General features: G+C 39.5%; 1 protein-coding gene across 1 annotated transcript in view; it reads left to right on the forward strand.

Moving 5' to 3' along the window:
• Positions 1-9,983: 9,983 nt before the first annotated feature.
• Positions 9,984-20,409, forward strand: part of TOLLIP (toll interacting protein) — a 16,762-nt gene continuing 6,336 nt past the window's right edge. The window contains exons 1-5 of the mRNA XM_010003906.1: positions 9,984-10,070; positions 10,625-10,774; positions 12,723-12,905; positions 14,949-15,101; positions 16,203-16,293. Of these exons, the coding sequence (XP_010002208.1) occupies positions 9,984-10,070; positions 10,625-10,774; positions 12,723-12,905; positions 14,949-15,101; positions 16,203-16,293 (664 nt within the window). The remainder of the gene's footprint in view (positions 10,071-10,624; positions 10,775-12,722; positions 12,906-14,948; positions 15,102-16,202; positions 16,294-20,409) is intronic.

The following is a 20,409-nucleotide window of genomic DNA, read 5'->3' on the forward strand; positions in this document are numbered from 1 at the left end:
CTCGGGGCTTTTCTGCTGTCAGTTCTCGTGGCTGCGCCGCGTGGGGCCAGTGAGGCCCGGCTCGATGGACCCTTCTGTGCTTCAGCTTCTGCCCCTGTGCCCCTCGGGCCGGTTCCTGCTGGTGGGCCGCGGTGGGAGGGTGGCTCAACCCTTCTCATCTCCCCCCGCTCGCGGGCCGTGGCCGAGCGCAGAGGAAAGAGAAGATCCCTGTCCTCCAGACTGCTGGGTTACGGGGAGAGGGGGCGGGGGAGGGAAAGTCTTCCTCTGCTTCTCCGCCTTCCGAAGAGGCTTGGGGAAAAGGGAGGGGAAAATCGTTCCCGTCTGCCTGTAGGGGTTTGGATAGTCCGTTCTTCCTATTCTGGGTTTAAGGGTCTTCCAAAGGAGGGAACGGCTTAAAGTAAACGAAACTTAAACCTTTTTCTCTTTGAAGCAAAATAGTTTTTTTCTTTTCATGGTTGGGTTGGGCAGATTCAGGTAGCTGTCCCTGAAATTGTCACCGGGATGCTGCTGGAACGTACGGGAAGACGCATTCAACGGTCCCGTGTGGGCGCGTGTGTTCGGGGGGAGGAGCTACGGAGCAACCCTTAAACCGATTTAACAGGCTTCGGGGAATTAGTGTGGATAGGTTGTTAGGAATGTACTATTGTCTAGTTTTACCTTGCAATAATCTTGCCCCACAATGATCTTGTTCTACTGTAAGGTTTATAATTGCGATATAACGTCAGCTCTCAGCTGACATGCTGCTCCTTCTGTCTGGAAGGATTTGCAGTAATTGACAGTATCATGTTGCTTTGCAGGTGAATTACCGGGTTTTTTGAACAATCAGTTTAAACTCTTTTATCTCCTAGAAGCAGCTACTTTTTTATGTGTGTCTGTGCAGCCTTGATTAAACTGCTGATTTCGAAAAATTGCGTCACTGACTCTTGTTATCTCTTCACAGTAATATTGTTTGATCACCAGTTTAATTCCTTAAAACGCCTTCTTTGTCTAGTCTTCCATAGTAGATTCCTTTTATAATGGATTGTGGTAATGGCTGGAATGAAAGTTAGAAGTGGAGAATTAAGGTAAAAAAGTGAAATACATTTTTTGTTGTCCCTTGGTGGTATCATGAAAAGGCAATTGCTGTTCCGGTTGAGTCTGTTAGTAGTTGCTGTCTGCAGAGGCTTGGGTGTTGGAGAGCTGATGGCATTATTTCACCCAAATAGAATTCTGTCAGTTAGTAACAGGTTTTGCACAAAATAATACAAATACTTAAAAAAATAATCAGAATTCGTTTTTTAAAAGTAACTTCACATTTAGTTATCTTTTAGTTTATGGCTGAAGAAGGTTGGGGAGATTGAGGGAATTGATGTGGGAGTAGGAATAGAAGGAATTAGTAATAAACTAAGTGGTTTAGCTGAAGCTGAACAGTAGCCCTGTTTTGCGGCGAGATTAAATTGCTCAGCTATTTCTACCTCTGAAATGGAGTGGCATTTCTTTTTGAGATAATTTTCTGTTGATATTGTGTGTGGTACTTTCAATATGTGTTTGTTTTAGCTTGGTAAAATGTTCCTGGCTTGAGACTAGATTTGGGTTTCTTGGACATGGCTATAATCTTGCGGATGTTTGAATATCATAAACTGCCTAGCCTGTCTTAAGTGTTATAATGGAACTGCATCTCAGTGCTTAGAATGTTAATGTTCTAGAAGTCTTATTTAGAAATACCCAGGTACTCCTGTACAATGTCTTTGCAACCTTTTTTTACTTAAAATTGATTGAAGCCTGACAAACAGAAGCATGTCTGATGATTTATCTTGTACAACTTGGGCTTCTGTGGGTTTTTTTGTGTTGGGAGGGGTTGTGTGTTGTTGTTTGGTGGGTTTTTGTTGTTTTTTTTTTTTTTCCTGTTTTTTTTTTTATGGTTGTTTTGTGGGTGTGTTTATTGTTTTGGTGGGGTTTTTTCTTTGTGACTTTGGGTTTGTGGTTTTTTGGGGGGGTTGTTTTTTCTTGTGGCTTTTTTATTCTTATGTATTCCTAACATTGCTGTGCAAGCTTTTCTTTCTTGTCTTAACCACTTCAGATATTTTAGTCTTTTCAAATTTATGAATAAATTTTGCAATATTAAGCTGCCATTCCGAGGTGATGGTATGGATATGGTATATGCCAGCCTTTTTAATTCTCTCTAGAGATTAAGATAGCATTCTACTTGTTTCTAGATATGCAGCTGCATTATGAATGAATTGATGCTAAATGGTGCTAAAGGTTTAGTAAACATTTTCTCTTCAGAGCTGGAGAACCTTTCTATCTCATTCTGTTTGAACAGGCAAGAAAATATTCAAGTTTGTTTCCTGTGTGTAAGTAAATGAAGTATGATGCTATACTGTTGTCAGTCTTGTTCTTATACTTGTGCTTTCTAGTTTGCAATCATGTTTGTTGAGTAATTAAACTTTCTGATTGTAATTTAGTTTTGCAGGTGAAACAGAACTGCAGTTGATCCTGTTTGTAAATTATTCTGCTGGAGTATAGATTGCTTTGGCTGTCTTCAGGATGCTATGGAATTAGTGTGTATTCACATTTTGTGATCCTTTGAGAGCTAAACAGCTTTTGAAATCTGAACTATAGGTGAATGTATAAGGGCTGCTAAACAATACCTTTACTGAGTGAGAGGTATAAATAAACAGTTTGATCAGGCTTCTGGTTAAGTATGAGACACCAAAATCTTGTATTTGTGATTCCTTAGCTATCCAAGCACATACAAAATTAATCTGAGTGGTTATTCGTCATGCTGGCAAATATGTCCTCCAAAATTAGATCAAGTACCCAAGCTAGGACTAATTGTATTTTTGCTCCTCATTTTCCAAGTAATCATTACTCTGATGGTTGGAACCCTTCTTCAGGCCTTCAGACTACTATCCACTTTTGATCTTTCAGGTGGGTAGTGATGAAATGGTAACAAGAATGTCACAAGCCATCAAGAGAGATTTCAGGGCTGTGGGGCAATTGGTGAAGGGATTGGAAGCGCAAGTTGTCTTCTCCATTCCTCTAATGGCAGCGATAGATGAGGGAACTAACAGGAAGGACCAACAGGTTAACTCATGGCTCTGGGACTAGTGTCTTTGGTAGGGCTTTGAGTTCTTTGATCATGGGTTACTATACAAGATACCAAGCCTGCTAACAACAAATGGAATGCAGCTGTCCTAGAGGGGGAAAAGGATCCTGGGACAGGAGTTAACAGTACTCATTGTCAGGGCTTTAAACTGGATTTGAGGGGGAAAGGGGGTAAAATTGAGCTTGTGGAAGGGTCAGGCATGCCCTGTGCCCACAATAAGGTGTCAAGATCATGAACCCATCTGAAGTGCATATATACCAACGAACGCACGCAGCATGGACAACAACGGGGAGTGGGAAGCCATGATGCAGCAGAAAAACTATGACATAATGGCTATCACAGAAACATAGTGGGATACATCACGTGACTAGAGTGCCAGTGTTGATGGCTACCAGCTTTTCGGGAAATACAGGCAAGGAAGGAGAGGCAGTGGGGTGGCCCTGTGTATTAGGAATTGTGATGAATGTCTAGAGCTGGACTATAATGATGACAAGGTAGAGTGCATTTGGATCAGGATTAGGGGCAAGGCCAGCAAGGTTGATATTGCTGTGGGAGTCTGCTGTAGACCCCCCAGCTAGGGCAGTGAGGTGGATGAACTGTTCTATAGACAGGTGGGTGAAATCTTATTTGAGCTTGTCCTTGTGGGCAACTTCCCTGATGTTTGCTGAAACTATAACACAGCAGGGATGGAACAGTCCCATAGGTTCCTGGAATGTGTCAAAGATAACTTCTTGACCACAGCTGATGAGTGAACCAACCAGGCAAGGTTCCCTGATAGACCTGCTCTTTGTCAACAGGGAAGGGCTGGTAGGAGATGTGACAGTTGGAGGCCCTCTAGGGTACAGTGACGACAAATTGTTAAAGTTCTCCATTCTTAGAGATGCCAGGAGGGAGGGCAGCAAAACTGCCACCCTAGACTTCCAAGGGGCAAGCTTTACCTTGTATGATACGCTGATTGCCATAATCCCTTGGGGGTCTGTTCTAGAATGTATAGGAGTCCAGGAAGCCTGGGTGCTCTTCAAGGAGGAAGTCTTGAAGGTGCAGGAGCAGACCTTCCCCACGTGCTCTAAGGTGAGCCAATGGCATAGAAGACAAGCCTGGCGAAACAGGGAGCTTTGGCTGGTGCATAGGGAGAAAAAGAGAATCTATGGTCTTTGGAGGAAGAGGCAGGCCACTCAGGATGACTACAAAAATGCTGTGAGACTCTGCAGGGAGGGAATTAGAAGGTACAAGGCCTGGCTAGAAATTAATCTGGCCTCCATGGTTGAGGATAACAAGAAAAGCTTTTATAAATATAGTAACAGCAAAAAAAGATCAAGAAGGCCCTCCAACCCCTATTATATGCAGGGAGAAACATAGTAACGAAGGCTGAGGAAAAGGCTGAGGTGCTTAATGACTTTTTGTCTCGGTGATTAGTAGCAGCAACAGTTATGTTGAGGGACTCAAACTCTCAAGTTAGGTAATAGGAACCAGGAGCAGAGCAATCCCCCCACAATCCAGGAGGGGTAGTCAATGACCAGCTACACCATGTAGACAAATCTGTGGCACCAGATGGGATGCACCCAAGAGTGCTGAAAGAGCTGGTGGGGGTGCCCACCAAGCCAATTTCCATCATTTGTCAGCAGTCCTGGTTGACTGGGGAGGTACCAGCAGACAGGAAGTCAGCCAATGTTATCCCCATATGCAAGAAGGGATGGAAGGGTGATCTGAGTAATTACAGGCCTGTTAGTCTGCCTTCAGTACCAGGGAAGCTGATGGAGCAGATCATCCTGAGTACCGTTATGTGGAACAACCCAGTGATCAGGCCCAGTCAGCATGGGCTCGTGAAGGGCGAGTCCTGTTTGACTAACCTCATCTCCTTCTACAACAGGGTGACATGCTTATTGAAGGGAAGGTCTGTGGATGTTCTCTACCTTGACTTTAGCAAGGACTTTGACTAGGTTTCCCAAGGCATTCTCCTTGAAAAGCTGGCTACTTGTGGCTTGAACTTTATGCTTCACTGAATAAAAAACTGGTTGGATGGACACGTCCAAAAAGTTGTGTTGAATGGAGTTATGATGTGGCCAGTTATAAGTGGAGTTATGAGTGGAGAATGATGTGGCCAGTCAAAAGTGATGTTCCTCAGGGCTCAGTGCTGGGGTTGCTCCTGGTTGACATATTTATTGCTGATTTGGATGAGGGGATAGAGTGCGCCCTCAGTAAGTTTGCAGATGGCACTAAGTTGGGTGGGAGTGTCGATCTGCTTGAGGGTAGGGAGGCTCTGCAGAGGGATCTAGACAGGCTTGACCATTGGGCCGAGGCAAATAGAATGAGTTTCAATAAGGCCAAATGTCAGAGCTGCCTAGCTGTGAGGAACCTGGGGTGTTGATTGATAGCCAGCTGAACATGAGCCAGCAGTGTGACCAGGTGGCATACTGGCCTGCATCAGGAATAGTGTGACCAGCAGGACCAGGGGAGTGACCAGCAGGACCCTGTGCTTTGCCTTGGTGAGGCTGCACCTCGAGCACTGTATGCGGTTTTGGGCACCACAGTATAGTAAGGACATTGAGGTGCTGGAGAGAGTGCAGAGAAGGGCAGCTAGGCTGATTAGGGGTCTTGAGAGCCAGGGCCTACGAGGAGATATATAACCAAACAGCGAAAATCTGCAAAGGTAATAAACTTAATAGCTCTTATATCCTTTCCTTTGTCCATCTCTCAATTGTAGTTCTGAAGTAGAGCCCTTGACAACAATTCTACATGAGTTTGATGTGTGGTGCTGTAACAAGAGTTCTATGGTTCATAGAACAGTTTAGGTTGGAAGGGGTGTAAGGAGGCTATATAGTCCAACCTGTTGCTAAAAAGATGATCAGTTTTTCATTCAGACCATATTGCTTGGGCTTTGTCCAGTAGGATCTTCAAAACCTCCAAGATGAGAGTTTTTGCAATGTTTAGGGGAACTTGTCCTTATCTGTGGTTGTCCGTGTGGTGTCCTCATTATTTCATGTCAAATCTCAGTTTCAGTGTGACAGTGGAGGTGGTCTTCCTTCCTTACATCTCAGGAGAGAACTTGGCTCAGTTTTAAAGGCACTGTAAGGTTCATCCCAAGTTTCTTCTGCTCTAAGCAAATCCTCAGCCGGTCATCACAAGTCTTGTGTTACAGCCCTTTTCATGTGCTATCTTGGTGGATCTTCGCTGGGCTCACTCAAGTTTATAATTTTTCATGTACTGCTGGGCTCCAAATGGGTTGCAGTATTCCAGATGTGGTCTAATGAGTGCCAAGTAAAGGAAAACAATCACTTTCCTCAGCCTGTTGGCTAGTGTTTTTGTTGATGTGCAGTATGCTATTAGGCTTCATTGTTATGACAGTGCTCTGCTCATTCACATTTCACTTGCACTCCACCAGTGCCCTCATGTTTTTTCTCTGTAGAACTACAACCCTGCCAGTTGTTCCTGTGCCAGGGATTTTTCTGTCCAAAGTACAGGACTTTGCACTTACGAGATTCCTTCTAGTGAATTCTTCTGTCTATGATTGTTGGTCCAGTCCTTAAGTATACCAGTCAGTTCCCCTCAAAATGGGTGAGGGTACATTCTGCCTTCGCTTCTTGTTACTGAGAAGGAAAAGTATTAAACACACAAATTAATCTCAGTACAGATCTTTTGCTTTTAACGAGTCTGCAGTGTCATTAACCACTGAACTTCACATTCTGCGCTCAGTGACCCAGCCAGTATTTCATCCTTCTAGTGATCTATCTCTTTAGATTGTAGTGACCCAGCTTTCATGCTTCCTTGCTCTCTCTGTATTCACAAATTCTAATAATTTTAGTGTAGAAGGCAGTTGGGCTCATTATCCTTTTTTAAAAATTATTTTTTTAAATTTTTTTAAAGCATGGGTAAAGGCTGCCTATTCCTAGTCCCCATTTTTTTCCTTTGTGTGTCTAGAAATGGCTTCCAGAAAGACTTGCTCTATGAATTTCTTGGCAACCAAAGTGAAGCTGACCTACCAGTGATTTCTCAAGTAATCTTTCTTGCACTTTTGAAAGCTGGGTATGAAATCTGCCTTTTCTCCAGTTATAGGAGACATCCTCTGATCTCTGTGACCTTCCAAAGGTGATAGAGAGAGCCTTGAAGAAATCTCATCTACTTTTTTCATGACCTCTGGATGCATCCTGTCTGGTCCTACTTTTTTCTTTAGTGAGCAAAGCGTAGAATAATAGTTCAAAATTCTCTATCATTCACTTATTCTTTCTTAAAAACAGAAAAAACATTTAAGGGGAGAATGGTTATAATTTTTTTTTTAGTAGCTATATGTTTAAAAGTGTTTAAAATGAAACTTCTTTGAAAACTAGTGTCAGAGTTCCTAAGTAATTGCTAGTGTGGAAACCTTAGTTACAGGTCCCTGAATGTATCGTATCTCAGAATATGGTTCCCTAAATGAGAGTGTCTGTGTTTGTCCTTGGCTTTGCATTGCCTTTTTCCCTCTTACATAGGTACCAGTACTTGATAATTTACTGAGGTAAGGGTCCTAATTACTTCCTTGTCTCTTCCCTTTAGCTCCAGCACTTGTTTCTTTTTATTCTTACCAGTCCTCTGCACTAGCATAATTTACAATTGGCTTGGCACCATTTAGTGTTGGACAAGAAGGTGGAGTGAAAAGAAATAGAGAGGTGAGGCTGAAACAGCTCAGTCCTAAGTTAGCTTAAATAGCTATAGAACATCACACTGCCTTCAATTTGAATAAATTTATTTTTTTTTATACATGTAGTGTTTTACTTTGAAAAACTAGCTATGTTAATAATACATATTTCTGATATGTAATGCTGTCAGTAAAGTTTATTAGCAAGTAATTACGAGGCAGGCTTACCATTTTTATAAAGACTACCTGCTCAACATTTGTCTTCCAAATTGTAGTTCTATTATAGCACTGTCCTGCTTGAAAAGAGAGTTCTAGTAAAGATCAAATGTTAAATTGAATTAATTTTTTGTTCTGCTGTTAATGGCAGAGCAGGTTTGAGTTTCACATTCTTCCTTAAATATTGGTACAGTAGAGCCAAGTGCATCTGATTTGAAGTGCATTTGTCTTAAAGCGGTTGCTGAGTAGGATCAGTGATATAAGCTTGTCACTTATGCTCCGTTGCCTTAAGAACAAAAATAGTCTTTGAACTCTTATCTAACTATTATTTTTTATTCAGGTTTGGAGGAGGCAATTGTGTTCCTGCTTCTAAGTGCTTTAAGGAAGACATAAATTATCCTGTCTTCTTTAGAGAAAGAAATATTGAACACTACTGATTTGTCTCCATCACTATATAATCAACTAATCATTAGCATAAGAACTTACTGAGTAGTGTATTTTCCTCAATAAGCATCTCTCCTAGATATTATTCACCAGGACTTGTGTACCAGATCTTGGTCAGAGCAGAACATTTATGATGGGAGTGTATGCATCTCTTGTTCCACACTCTTCTTTTGGAGGGGTTTACCGCTTGAATCTTTTAATAATTTAGTTACAGTAGCTGTTTTAAGTTTCTCTGTATGTCTGCTCTGCAATTCCAGGATAAGAATGTAGTGTTATGTGAGATAACTGTATGACCTAAAATGCTGTAGGAAAACTGTGGTCTCCCTTACCTTACAGATTTTGTTTGTCCAGTTTGGACTTCAATATTGAGACTACTTTATATATTTTATTTTGAAACAGTTTTTGGGTGACTTAAAATATAAAAATTGAAAGATATTATTAGATTTCTTACTTGTTGAGAATGAATTAAGGTCTCAAATATCTGTGTTAAGATGGAGACAAAATATGCTATCCTGTTTTTTGTTGACAGAGTGAGCTTGCACATACGGGAATGTAATTTCAGGGCTGCAGCCACCACTTCTGACTATGGGAAATCTTTATGATGTTGATTCTTAGAAATACTAATAATACCAGATTTGAAACTTCCTGGAGGTCAAGGTGGAGGGGATGTGCTGTGCTGTAAATGCCATTGCCTTGCTAATTCTGGTGCCATTTCAAATCCTTCCTAAATGGATTATGTTTTATTTTAAAACTAGCTCCTTTTAAAAAATGTATTCTAATGAGAAAGCTGTTACAAGAACCTATCTAATTTCCAGTCTAAGTTCAATAAGCTTTTTAAAAAATATTAATGCTACCTTTTAGCTTGGTCTTTGCCCTCACTGCCTTCTTCATTTCCTCCTCCCACGTTTTAAAACTTGATCTTCTTAAAATCTTGAAAGCATCTTAAAACTTTACAGGTAAGCAAAACTGCTTCTCTTCTTCCTCCCAATATGCAACAGCAGGCATTCTGTACTTTCTCCTTAGCTTTTTTGATAAACTTCCTTTCTGGCAAATAACACCTATTGTTGCAAGGATCCTGAGTCTCTCAGATAACAAGTAATACAAAATGTGATTTGGCAAGAGCTGCAGTTTCTATCTCCAAGATGCAATCTTGACATGCAATTGCTGTCTAATCTTCAAAAGCTGTGTCTTAGAGGCCTGTTAACTTCTTAAATTATGTTCTGTAGGCATGCATCTGTCAGATGCACAACTGAGTAATCTTGCCTGGAATTGCAACATAAGAAATTGCACTGTCTTTTGTCTCGATGTGGTGGGCAGTTCTGTATTTAATATGTAAGCAACTCAATGGACAACATAAATAAGAACAGCTTAATTATATATTTTCTATGCTACTTTATTTGCCTTTTAAAATGTATTATTCTGGTGGGCTTGTTCTTTTAATGATATAATCTCTCTAAATGTGTTACTGATAATGTTCACTGAGCATTAAAAACCTAGAAACAACCTGAGTTGTTGCATTGACAATAATAGAATTGACTAGTAATAGGTAGAAACTTTTGCTTCCTTTATTGTGAAACTAGCAGAAAATACATACTAATACATGCTGATTCATATTGGCTCGTGATGGAGTTCCTCCAGTATTTTTCTGCTTTGAATATTCCGTTGTGGATCTTCCGTTATTGTTTTGAGTGGTGGGATTTTGTTCTGAAGGTTAGTTGCAGGCTGGCCATGTTTAATATTGAAAACGCATTAGGATATATTTGTATGTTGAAGGATTCTTAGTTATGTTGAAGGATTTGGTTCATATGAGACGCTGCCCTTATGATCTGTCTTGAAGGTGACTGTGAAAGTGACCCTTTCAGATGAAAGCAGTGTGCTATGTCTTGCCACAGGAATGACTGAACGCAACATGAGTGATGAATAAATTAAAGACTTGGGTGCCATCAGATGGTGTATGTGACTTTTATATGGACTATTTCCATGTTTGGTTCAGAGCAGCATTGGTTCTGTAGTCCTATTTTTTTTCAGAAGCTTATGTTGGAAATTTTTTGAAAATTTCAAAGTTTTTGAAAGCGAGTATCAGAACATTTTCTGCGTGAGTTGACAATTTTGTCTTTGTTTATGCTGTCAAACCTAGACTAAATTCTGCTGAATATTTTTGCTAAGCTTTTGTTTGTATTCTGCTTTCTTTTTCATTATTACTAATTTTTCATCATGAAAGTGGAAGTCTTAAGTTTGAAGGTTCTTTCTTTCTCTTTTTTAAGGTGTACGTTGGTGAGCTTCCTCAAGATTTTCTTCGTATTACCCCAACTCAGCAGCAACAGCAAATCCAGCTGGATGCACAGGCAGCTCAACAGCTACAGTATGGAGGAACAATGGGTACAGTAGGCAGACTCAGCATTACTGTAGTACAGGTATAAATTGTACCATCTTTGTACAATTAAGTAATTGTAATTGATTAATACTCTTAATCTTTTTTGGTTGGTGGCCACAAAGAGATTTTCTACTGGAATCTGAGTTACTAAATTACTTGTATATAGGTAATCAGTATTTTTTAAAGTTTCTGTAGCTTCATGTTTCCGTATATCAGCATTCTGTCTGGTTTCATAGCTGCATTGTGCATGGTGCAGCAATTTCCTGTAGAGCTTGCTGTTAGAGTACATAATCAAATAAACTAATGTGTTTTTTTTTATAGTGAACAGGTTTCTCTGAAAACTTCTGGTAAGGCTTCCTATAGAAACACTTACTATTGGAAAACTAGCAGTTTTGAGAAGATGCAGGGAACAGCAGTTGCCTTACATATTTTTCCTTATGTGACCTCTCTGTTCCATCCCCATTTCCTCTAATCTATTTGCTGTTTTAACTAGTGCTTTCTGCAGGCTTTCTTTTTAATTACAAGTGAGTAGTTCTTGCTCTTTATTTTCTACTTCCTCTTTTTGCTTGCTGTCCTTTCTTTTACCTCTTCACATTACTGTATTACTGCATTCATTATGCATAAGATTTCAGGTATTAAAACTTGTCTGCTTAATAAAATTCTGTTTATCTACATTAGCACACCAGATGTCCTTCATATTAATTAACACACTTCATCTGTTTAGAGAATGACTTGAAAATAGCACTTGTAAAGACATACGGAAGACATATTAAACCTCAAATTTAGCACCAAGCCTGGAGTAGTATGCATATGTTTACAGCTTCCATGGTGAGGTCCTTATTGGGGAGTAAACCTATATAGGGTCTCTCAGGAAAAGAGGTACTGATCCTGTGCACTTCTTCAGTCTGTCACAGTCTCTGAATGTCAGTAGAACCCTGTGGTGTCCCAAGAGTTAGTCTTCTCGAATGCTGTGGGAATCATGGCTTTGTGTTGAGGCATGTGGCATTTTGGATTAGGGGATGTATTGTGGCATAATTAACTGGTGGAACATGAAAAGCTGATTAAGTCTTTTGTATTTAAATATGCATTGATGAAGTATATAGAGCAACATGCCTTGACATGCCTGATCCAACCTGTCCTTAAACACCTCCAGGGAGGGGGCTTCCACAACCTCCCTAGGCAACCTATTCCAATGCCTTACTACCCTCATGGTGAAAAATTTCTTCCTGATGTCTAACCTAAGTCTACCCTCTTTTAGTTTAAAGCTCTTATCCCTTGTCGTATCAATGCCCTCTCTGGTGAATTGCCCATCCCCACCTTGCCTGTAGGCCCTTCAGGTACTGGAAGGCCACTATAAGGTCTCCCCAGAGCCTTCTCTTCTCCAGGCTGAACAGCCCCAACTCTCAGCCTGTCTCAGCCCTTTGATCATCTTCAAATACACACACTGAATTAAGTAAGTTTTTTAATCACTTTGTAAAGTATGATGTACTAACTTTTACCTGAATTGAACTACTTTTGCAGTTGTTGCTTTTGTATTGTATGATACTCTTGAAGCTACTGCATTTCTGTATTTCATCCTTTAAAAGTACTTCAGTGAAAATGTACAGACTACCTATCACATCAAGTTTTTGATTGTATATTGGAGAGCAGATACTTAGGCAAAAATTGAGCTTGTTACTATTTCCTTGTAATTATTTAACTTGGTTTGGTATGAGGTAACTTGCTTTGGCTGTGGTGAAGCTGTATATTTTCTGCAACAGACAGGTTAAAAAGAGGTTCCCTTTTCCAGGTCTCCCAGACATTTAATGGTGTCATTGGCATATTTTTAAGTTGAACGGTATTTTCCTTGATTGTTTTTTTCCTTCCTACCTTTCTATGTCATAATTGCACCTAGTCCTTAATTCAATATTTGATTCTCTTTGTGAACCAGTAGTAATTAACTTCATGGTTATGTAAAAATTATAGACTTACAGGCTTTTTCTTTTCAGGCAAAATTGGCAAAGAACTATGGAATGACTCGCATGGATCCATATTGTCGAATACGGCTGGGGTATGCTGTGTATGAAACTCCAACAGCACATAATGGAGCCAAGAACCCTCGCTGGAACAAAGTTATTCAGTGCACTGTTCCCCCGGGTGTGGATTCTTTTTATCTAGAGATATTTGATGAGGTCAGAACTACGATAGATATCTGCTCTGCCTTTCCCCCCCCATCCTGTTTGGGCTGAGATTTAGGTGAAATTTAGCAAAAAAGGATTGAGTTACCAAAGGCTGTTTCTTAGTATCATGTCCCACAAAGTGGACACAGATCCCCAGAGCTGGGGACCCATACTAAATATAAATATCTCTTTTAAAACCCCATTCGGTGAGATTAAACTCGGGAATTCTCTGCCTGGTGCTCTAAGAGTAAGACCATTACCCAGGAGGCTTTCACAAAACACGCCTTTACTTAATATTGAGTAAGATTATAAAGCTTGTGAAAAGGAAACACACAATATCACTGTTAAAGCAACAGATTACAACTAGCAGAACTTAGCAAAACGGTACTCTCAAAACAACAGGTTACAACTGGAAAAACTTAGCAAAATTAGAAATTATGTTACCCCTATGTGCTGAGAATAAGGTTAGAAACAGAGAGAGAGAGAAAGAGAGAGAGATGGAGAAAGAGTGGGTAAGAAGGATATCACCACCCTTGGATCCAGCAATGGTCTTGGCATGCTATTGTGGTCCTTGGATGATGGGCGTGCACCCCGAGCATTTTGAGTCCGCCTTTTTTATGACACCTGGCGCTGCCTCTCTTGGTGAGGCTTGGCCTGCTTTGCAAAGACACAGTGTTGGATTTGGGAACATTCTGGAAACTAGTTGGTGGGTCATGGGGGTCCAGGTGATCACTTGCCCAGCCCCCCATCTAGGTTTACTGAGCAATGACTTTTATTTTCACATGTGCGCTCTGTCCTTAAGCAGCAAAGTGGTCTTTTGCAAGATGGCACGATGCCTCCATGGGGCTCCTCTTGCCATCCACTGTTCCTTATCAAGTAAGGACAGTGTCCTCTTTTCAGTGTGGCTGCCAAAGGAGGGCCTCCACTTTCAAGGACAGTGTCCAGTTTATCAGGGTGGCTGCCAAACAAGGGGCTCTCCTTGCAAGAACACAGTCCAGGTGGTTATCCAATGAGGCCCCCACCACAATGTGCAGTTAGTCAGGGCCACTGTTTTGAGACAGTTATTCTTTTCGTGATTCTAGACTTAGCTATGCTCTCTGGGAGATTATTTAAATTTTCAGAATCCCAAGAGCAGCAATGTGGAAGGCTTCAGTCTTCCTCAAGAATATCAGAGCTGCTTTTCCTTTGATAGCAAGTAAGAGGCATTAGCAGGGTTCTCTGCAGAGGAAGAAAAGCAAAAATGTCTGAGTGGTGTAAGCTCCCTTTCTATTAAAATGCCCTACAGCCATATATTCTGTACTGTCCCTATTAAAAATAGCCTGTTTTTAATAATGATGTTTTACTTGGAAATTCTTCAGTATTATTCTAACCCAGAAGGAGCTTGGAAAATTTCCCAAGCTCAGAAATGCTGAGAATAAAACTGTCAAATGTAGACTTTGTAGTCACTAAGATTTATTAGCAGAAACTGAGGTTACAACTGAAGCTAAAATCTGTTGTTTCCCTTTTTTTACTACCTCTGTTACTGTGTTTAATAAACTTGACACTGCAGCAGCTGTGTGATGATTACACAAGTGAGGCTGAGTGCTTTTTTGTGGGCTTAATTGATTTGTTGAAGTGTCTTGCGTTGCTCCAACAGGGGCAGCAGATCAGTACCTGTATCTGCTCTTCAATTACTAGAATGTACAGCCTGTTACAGTGGTGTAAATAGAAGCTGTTTACATTCATTTAGTGGCATCTGCTACAATATCACGAGATATTGCAGACTATGCTGTTATTACTGTGTTGTATTTCTAGAAGTGTTCGGCTTCAGGTTTTCAATTTCTTGTTATTAAATATCTGGAATTGATATATAATCCCACTTAAGGCATCATTCAACCTTGTTGGAAAGGAGGTGGTTAAAATATGTATCAATGCTTAAGTATTTCAAAAGGAGTAGCTTAAAAACAAAATTGACAAAATGAAACAGCATAAAACAGAAGGTTTACTCAAGAATAATTTTAAGCTTTTTTTATTTTTGGGACAATTAACTAGATCATATTTTTGTTTATATTCCAGCGTGCCTTTTCAATGGATGACCGCATTGCTTGGACACACATTACAATTCCTGAGTCACTGAAGCAAGGAAATGTGGAGGATGAGTGGTATAGCCTGAGTGGAAGGCAGGGTGATGATAAGGAAGGAATGATTAATCTGGTTATGTCATATACGGTAAGCCAAATTTCATGTGGGATGAGGAAGGGACACAAGCTTCTTGGTTAGTGGAAAGGAGATGTTTTAAATTGAAGTAGAAGTAGTTCTGCTGTACCTTACTGGGTTTTTCTGTATGTTAGTATTTAAAATGCATGTTTTTAACATTAGGAATAGCAGCTAAAATTGTTAGTTAATGCAGTAAATACTTGTTGGTGAGGTGTAAAATGGGTATTTATCTAGTTTTGCAATTACAAAAATTCAGCTTACTTTTGTGCAAACAGAAGTATAAAGAAGAAATCCTCAATCAAATGGTCGGTACATTGTAGTTTCTAATTTAATAATTTTTAAAGTTTTATGGACTCTTACAATAACTTATTTTTTCCCCTGAATCCTTAGTAATTAATGTCATTTGAGAAGCAAAAATAATGGAAACTTGTCTGTATTGCATCTTTCTTGCATAGTTTGAATGGTCTTTCTAATTACTTTGTTTTTTACATTCCTGTGATTTGTCACCTTTCTTAAGTAGCTGTTGGGTAGCGTATGCAGCCCTGGATGCTTCCTACTATGCATCATCAAAAGTTTCAAGTTGCTTTTGAGTGAACTACTGGGAAAAGATGTTCCTTACTGTTTGAAATTTGCATTCTGCCCCAAGTGTGATCAGTTGTTCTGTTACGCATAGGAGAAATTAGTTTGTAATTAACCTTTAAGACTGTCTGCTGGTGAACGTACAAAATGTAAAATTTGACCTTTCGATATTTTCCAGGATTATACAGAACAGGAATTGTGGTAGTAAAAGGGAAAGTAGTTAAATTGATATCTAAAGTACTGGTTTACCTAAAAAATAATTGATTTGAACTTTGCTCTAAGCTGAGACCTAGGTTTGTGTTTATATTAATTTATAGGCAAAGTCACTGTTATTTAAAGGGATGGTAGTCCAGTTAATCTGCCAGAGATTCATCTTAATATATATTAGCACTTACCATGGTGTTACAATATTGAACATGGAACATGAATTTGCAATGTGATAATTTGTTTACAGATACTGTTTTAATTTTTTTAATTGCTGGTTTCGTTTTTTATATTTCCTGAGTAATTCTAATCTGTGCATTTTGTGTCAAGTCTTTGCCAGCTGCCATGATGATGCAGCCTCAGCCAGTGGTTCTGATGCCCACTGTATATCAGCAAGGAGTTGGATATGTGCCTATAGCAGGTATGTTTTCTCTCCTTGAAGACTTCTAATACTGTCAGATGAAGGGTTTTGCAGAAATAGCCACCAAATTTCTCCGCTTTATCAGAACGTAAAGGAAACCAGAGATTATATTTGTCCTTAACCACTTTTCCCATTATAGGTTTTGGGAGGAGAAGAGTGAGCAAATGAAGTGTAGGTCTGGTTTCAGTCCTGTACCCTGTTTAAGGGAGCTGCATGACTTTTAAATCTATTAAAATTACTGTTGCATTGGAACAAATACCTGGAAGGCTTCTCTTTTTGTGTATTTATTGTAGACTTAGTTCACTGAATCTAGCAGGTATCTAGCAGGCTGCATTCTGTTAGGCTAGTAATGTTTATTTAAATTATGGCAATCCATGTGTGAAACCGTTCAGACTTCAGAAAGTGCACCAAATAACTTGTGCTGCCGGAACTGCAGCTTAAATAGCCTGTTAATGCTTTTTAAATAGCCTGGCTTGACTTTTCTGTGTTCTTTGAAGATGCTTTGTTAGAAACTTAATACACAGCATGTGAAGTGTGTAGCACTGTGAATGAGAAATGCTAGGGAGCTCTGAGATAGTTATGTAAAGTAGATGTTGTCAGTTCTCTTGGTCTGTGCAAATTAAGTTTTGGACTTGCACAGAAAGGTGTGTCAGCATAGCCTTTGTAATTTTTCAATTGAAGATGAAAATTTTTGAGTATGTATGGTTAATAAGGGAATCTGGAGCACAGGCTGTCTTTTCCCCTCTGTTCTTAGCTGTAGGCAGCAACGCTGGAAGAAACAGATGAACCTGGTCTATTAATACATGGCTCTGTGGCTGATGTCACTGCCACTGTTTTGGGTTTTTTGCTAATGGGATCGCCTGCATGGCACCAGGCTTGCTGGCATGAGATGAGGTTCACCTTTCTCAAAGAGGTAAATGGTCTTTGCTTATGAGGAAGGGGGACTCATTGACAGAGCTTAAACTAGACTTCAAGGGGGACAGGGATAACATCAGGCTTACATGTGGCAAGCTCTGGGATGGCACACCAAGGTTAAAGGGACAGGATGCTAGTGGGGACCCTCATCCTGCTGCTCTGCGATGTACTGACTACACTAGTCTTACAGCAGTGAGCCAGAGGCTTCTGAGGTAATAGAAGCCAACAGGGAAATAGTGGTGAAATACCTCGAAGGAATTAAGGGGCCTTCCTCTAAGAAAATAACACATCTGACAGCCCAGCTGAAGTGCCTCTACACCAATTCATACAGCATGGGCAACAAACAGGAGGAGCTGGAAGCCACTGTGTTGCTAGAAAGCTATGACCTAGGTGCCACTACTGATCAATAGGACAAATCTCATGAGTGGAGTGTGGCTATCAATGGCTACAGACTGTTCAGAAGGGGCAGGTGAGAAAGGAGGCGTGGAGGACCCTCTAGATCAAGAAATGGATATAGTGTGAAGAGGTGCCTCTGAAGAACAGCCACAAGCAGGTTGGAAGCTTGTAGGTTAAAACTGCCTACTGCAGGCTGCCCGATCAAGGGGAGCTTATTGATGAAGCATTCTTATTCCACCTACAAGAGGCATCACACTTGCAGACTCTGATCCTGCTGGGGGGACTTCAACCACCCCAACATCTGCTGGAAAATTTGAACAGTAAGCTGTTCAACAAGGCCTTACTTAGAAAACTTGTAAATGAAGTTCAGTTGGGTTTTTTTGTGTGTTTCTCTTCTAGCTCTTAAAAGCTCCAGGTTGTTATCTGGATATTTACTAAGTAATATGTGTACTATTAAAAATTTACATATTTTAATTTCTTTGCATACAAGTATACGAATGAGTGACAGAGTGTGTGGGATGAAATTACAATAGGTTTTTTTTTAAGACTCAATTCCCGATTGAATTGAAAGTATCATTCTCTTGCAAAACAAACCTCAACAGAAGATGGGACCTGTAACATAAGTAATCCTATCTCTTGTTTCATTTTTATACAGTTAAGTTAGAGCAAAATATGGAAAAGTTTGGTTACATACTTTAATCCCTGATGAAAACACGCAGTTAGCTTAATTTCCAGTGCTTTTATCTCTGGTGCTTAAATAGTTTCAGCTCATATGTGCATCCTGTAGTGCGATTCTGTGTGGTGAGCCAGACTTCTGTGTAGCTTTTCTGTGTTTGAATTAGGTGCCATATCTTTTTTTGCTTGTAGTTTCACCACACACTTGCATACTGAAGCAGGTAGTGAACCTTAAACATAGTTGCGTATGGTTAAAATAAAAACAATAGCTGGGGTGGTACATAGAGCAATGTAGTGGAAGATGCTATAGAATTTATGGAACAAATGAAAACGTTAATATTTGTATTGCAAAACTACTGTGCCAGCTGGAGTACACCAGCATAAATTTAGGACAAGACTCATTTCAGTTATAATTAAAGCTAGACATAGAACTCAACAGATGAAACTGATACTAGACCTTTGAAGTTGAAAAACAAGTAGAATGGAGTGTCTTGTTCTGTAAATTCTGTATTATCTTGAGAATATTTTTAGTAATACTTAGTATTGAACAAGTGAAGAAATAACCAATAATTAGCAGGCAACTAATACGTGCCTGACACTTTAGGATATAACAATTCTGTTGATCTGTATATTGGAGCATTGCCATTTTGCAAAGATCTAGCATGTTTGTTTGAATTACTGCTATGATAATCTTCTGTAGTAAAAATGCTTCCTGGTTCCATGACTTTTAATTATGAAGCATTGTCATGTCCCACCTCTCAATTTGAACTCTTCTTTTATTGTAGGAAACCTTGAATGTACTTCCTTGACTGATAAATACCAAACTTACTACATGCCTCCTTTGAACTTTTGTTTTGTTTTATTTTTATTTTTTAATATTACTGTCCTTGATGTTTTCTATTCCAGAATTTCTGTGGGCACCATCAACATTTCTGAAAGCATTGTGAGTTTTAAAGGTTTTGCCCATTCACTTATCAATGGCCCACTCATAATTATTAGATGGATGATTAGGTTTGGACTTGGAAAGTGACTTAACTTCAGAATACTTTTACTGTTTTCATACAATTAATTTGTATGGCTTAATAACATTAAAAACATTACAAAAGGAACCAATAGTGCATCTTGGAGGACATGGAGTATTGTCAGAATGTTTTCCAGATACTGGACTAGATGCTTCTCCTGGGTTCTGTAAAATCTTTTAGAATGGTGCATGCAAAATACTGGCCTTCCCTGTGCAGCTGAATTTGTTGTATCATCTGTAGAAATTGTTGATATTACACTTTCTTTGGAACACTGTACAGGCTTTTTTCTCTTTTTGATACTGCCTCAGGAAGGGCAATGCTAGGACATTAGTATGCTCCACGGGAGTATGTTTACCTTCTTCCCATCTTCTTAGTTCAAATTTTTCACCTATCCAGTTATATGAATGTAGTTAATAAGCAAGTTCTATTTGTTTCCTTCAGAAGAGTGGAAGAGCAGCAGTGAATATTTCATTATTTCATGACATCTGAAATGGAGGAGATTCTGCTGTTGGATAGGACTATTAGAATCTTAAGTCTTAGGATGGAAGTACAGTGGGTGGACTAAATTGCTTATTCAGACAGCTTAACAATTACCAGTTAAGTGTCCAAAATAATTGTGTTTTAAAGAGAGATGGTGTTAAACCGAATTTGGCTGTGTAACAAAGGCCAACCTGCTTTTTATGTAACAAAATTTCTGTTTGAAGCTTAATAGTTGCAATTAACTTTTTAAAGTTTGAAGCAAGTAATTCCTGTCATGCTTATCTCTTCTCATACAAGCTGAGGTAAATACAAGTAGCAAGCAGTCACTGTGGTAAGCAGATGAAGCTTGAAATGCCAACACAAGTAATGCTCTTTTCCCCTCATTTGATGGTAGATGTTACAGAGCTGTGATGTGAGCAGAAATAGCCATAGTATATTCTTACACTAAGTTAAATAATTTCAAGTTTTAAAAATTAAAAGCTTTGAATGGTAGCATTAGTTGCCACAAACTATAGTTGCTATAGATTATATATATATATATATATGTGGATTGGGTTTGGGAAAATTTGAGCTTGTCAATCCTGTTGCTTTTCTAAAATTTTAATTTATCTACCTTCTCTTCCTCTTT

Source organism: Chaetura pelagica, unplaced genomic scaffold (genome assembly GCF_000747805.2).
Source record: "Chaetura pelagica isolate M959 unplaced genomic scaffold, ChaPel_1.0 scaffold28, whole genome shotgun sequence".
Lineage (NCBI taxonomy): Eukaryota > Metazoa > Chordata > Aves > Apodiformes > Apodidae > Chaetura > Chaetura pelagica.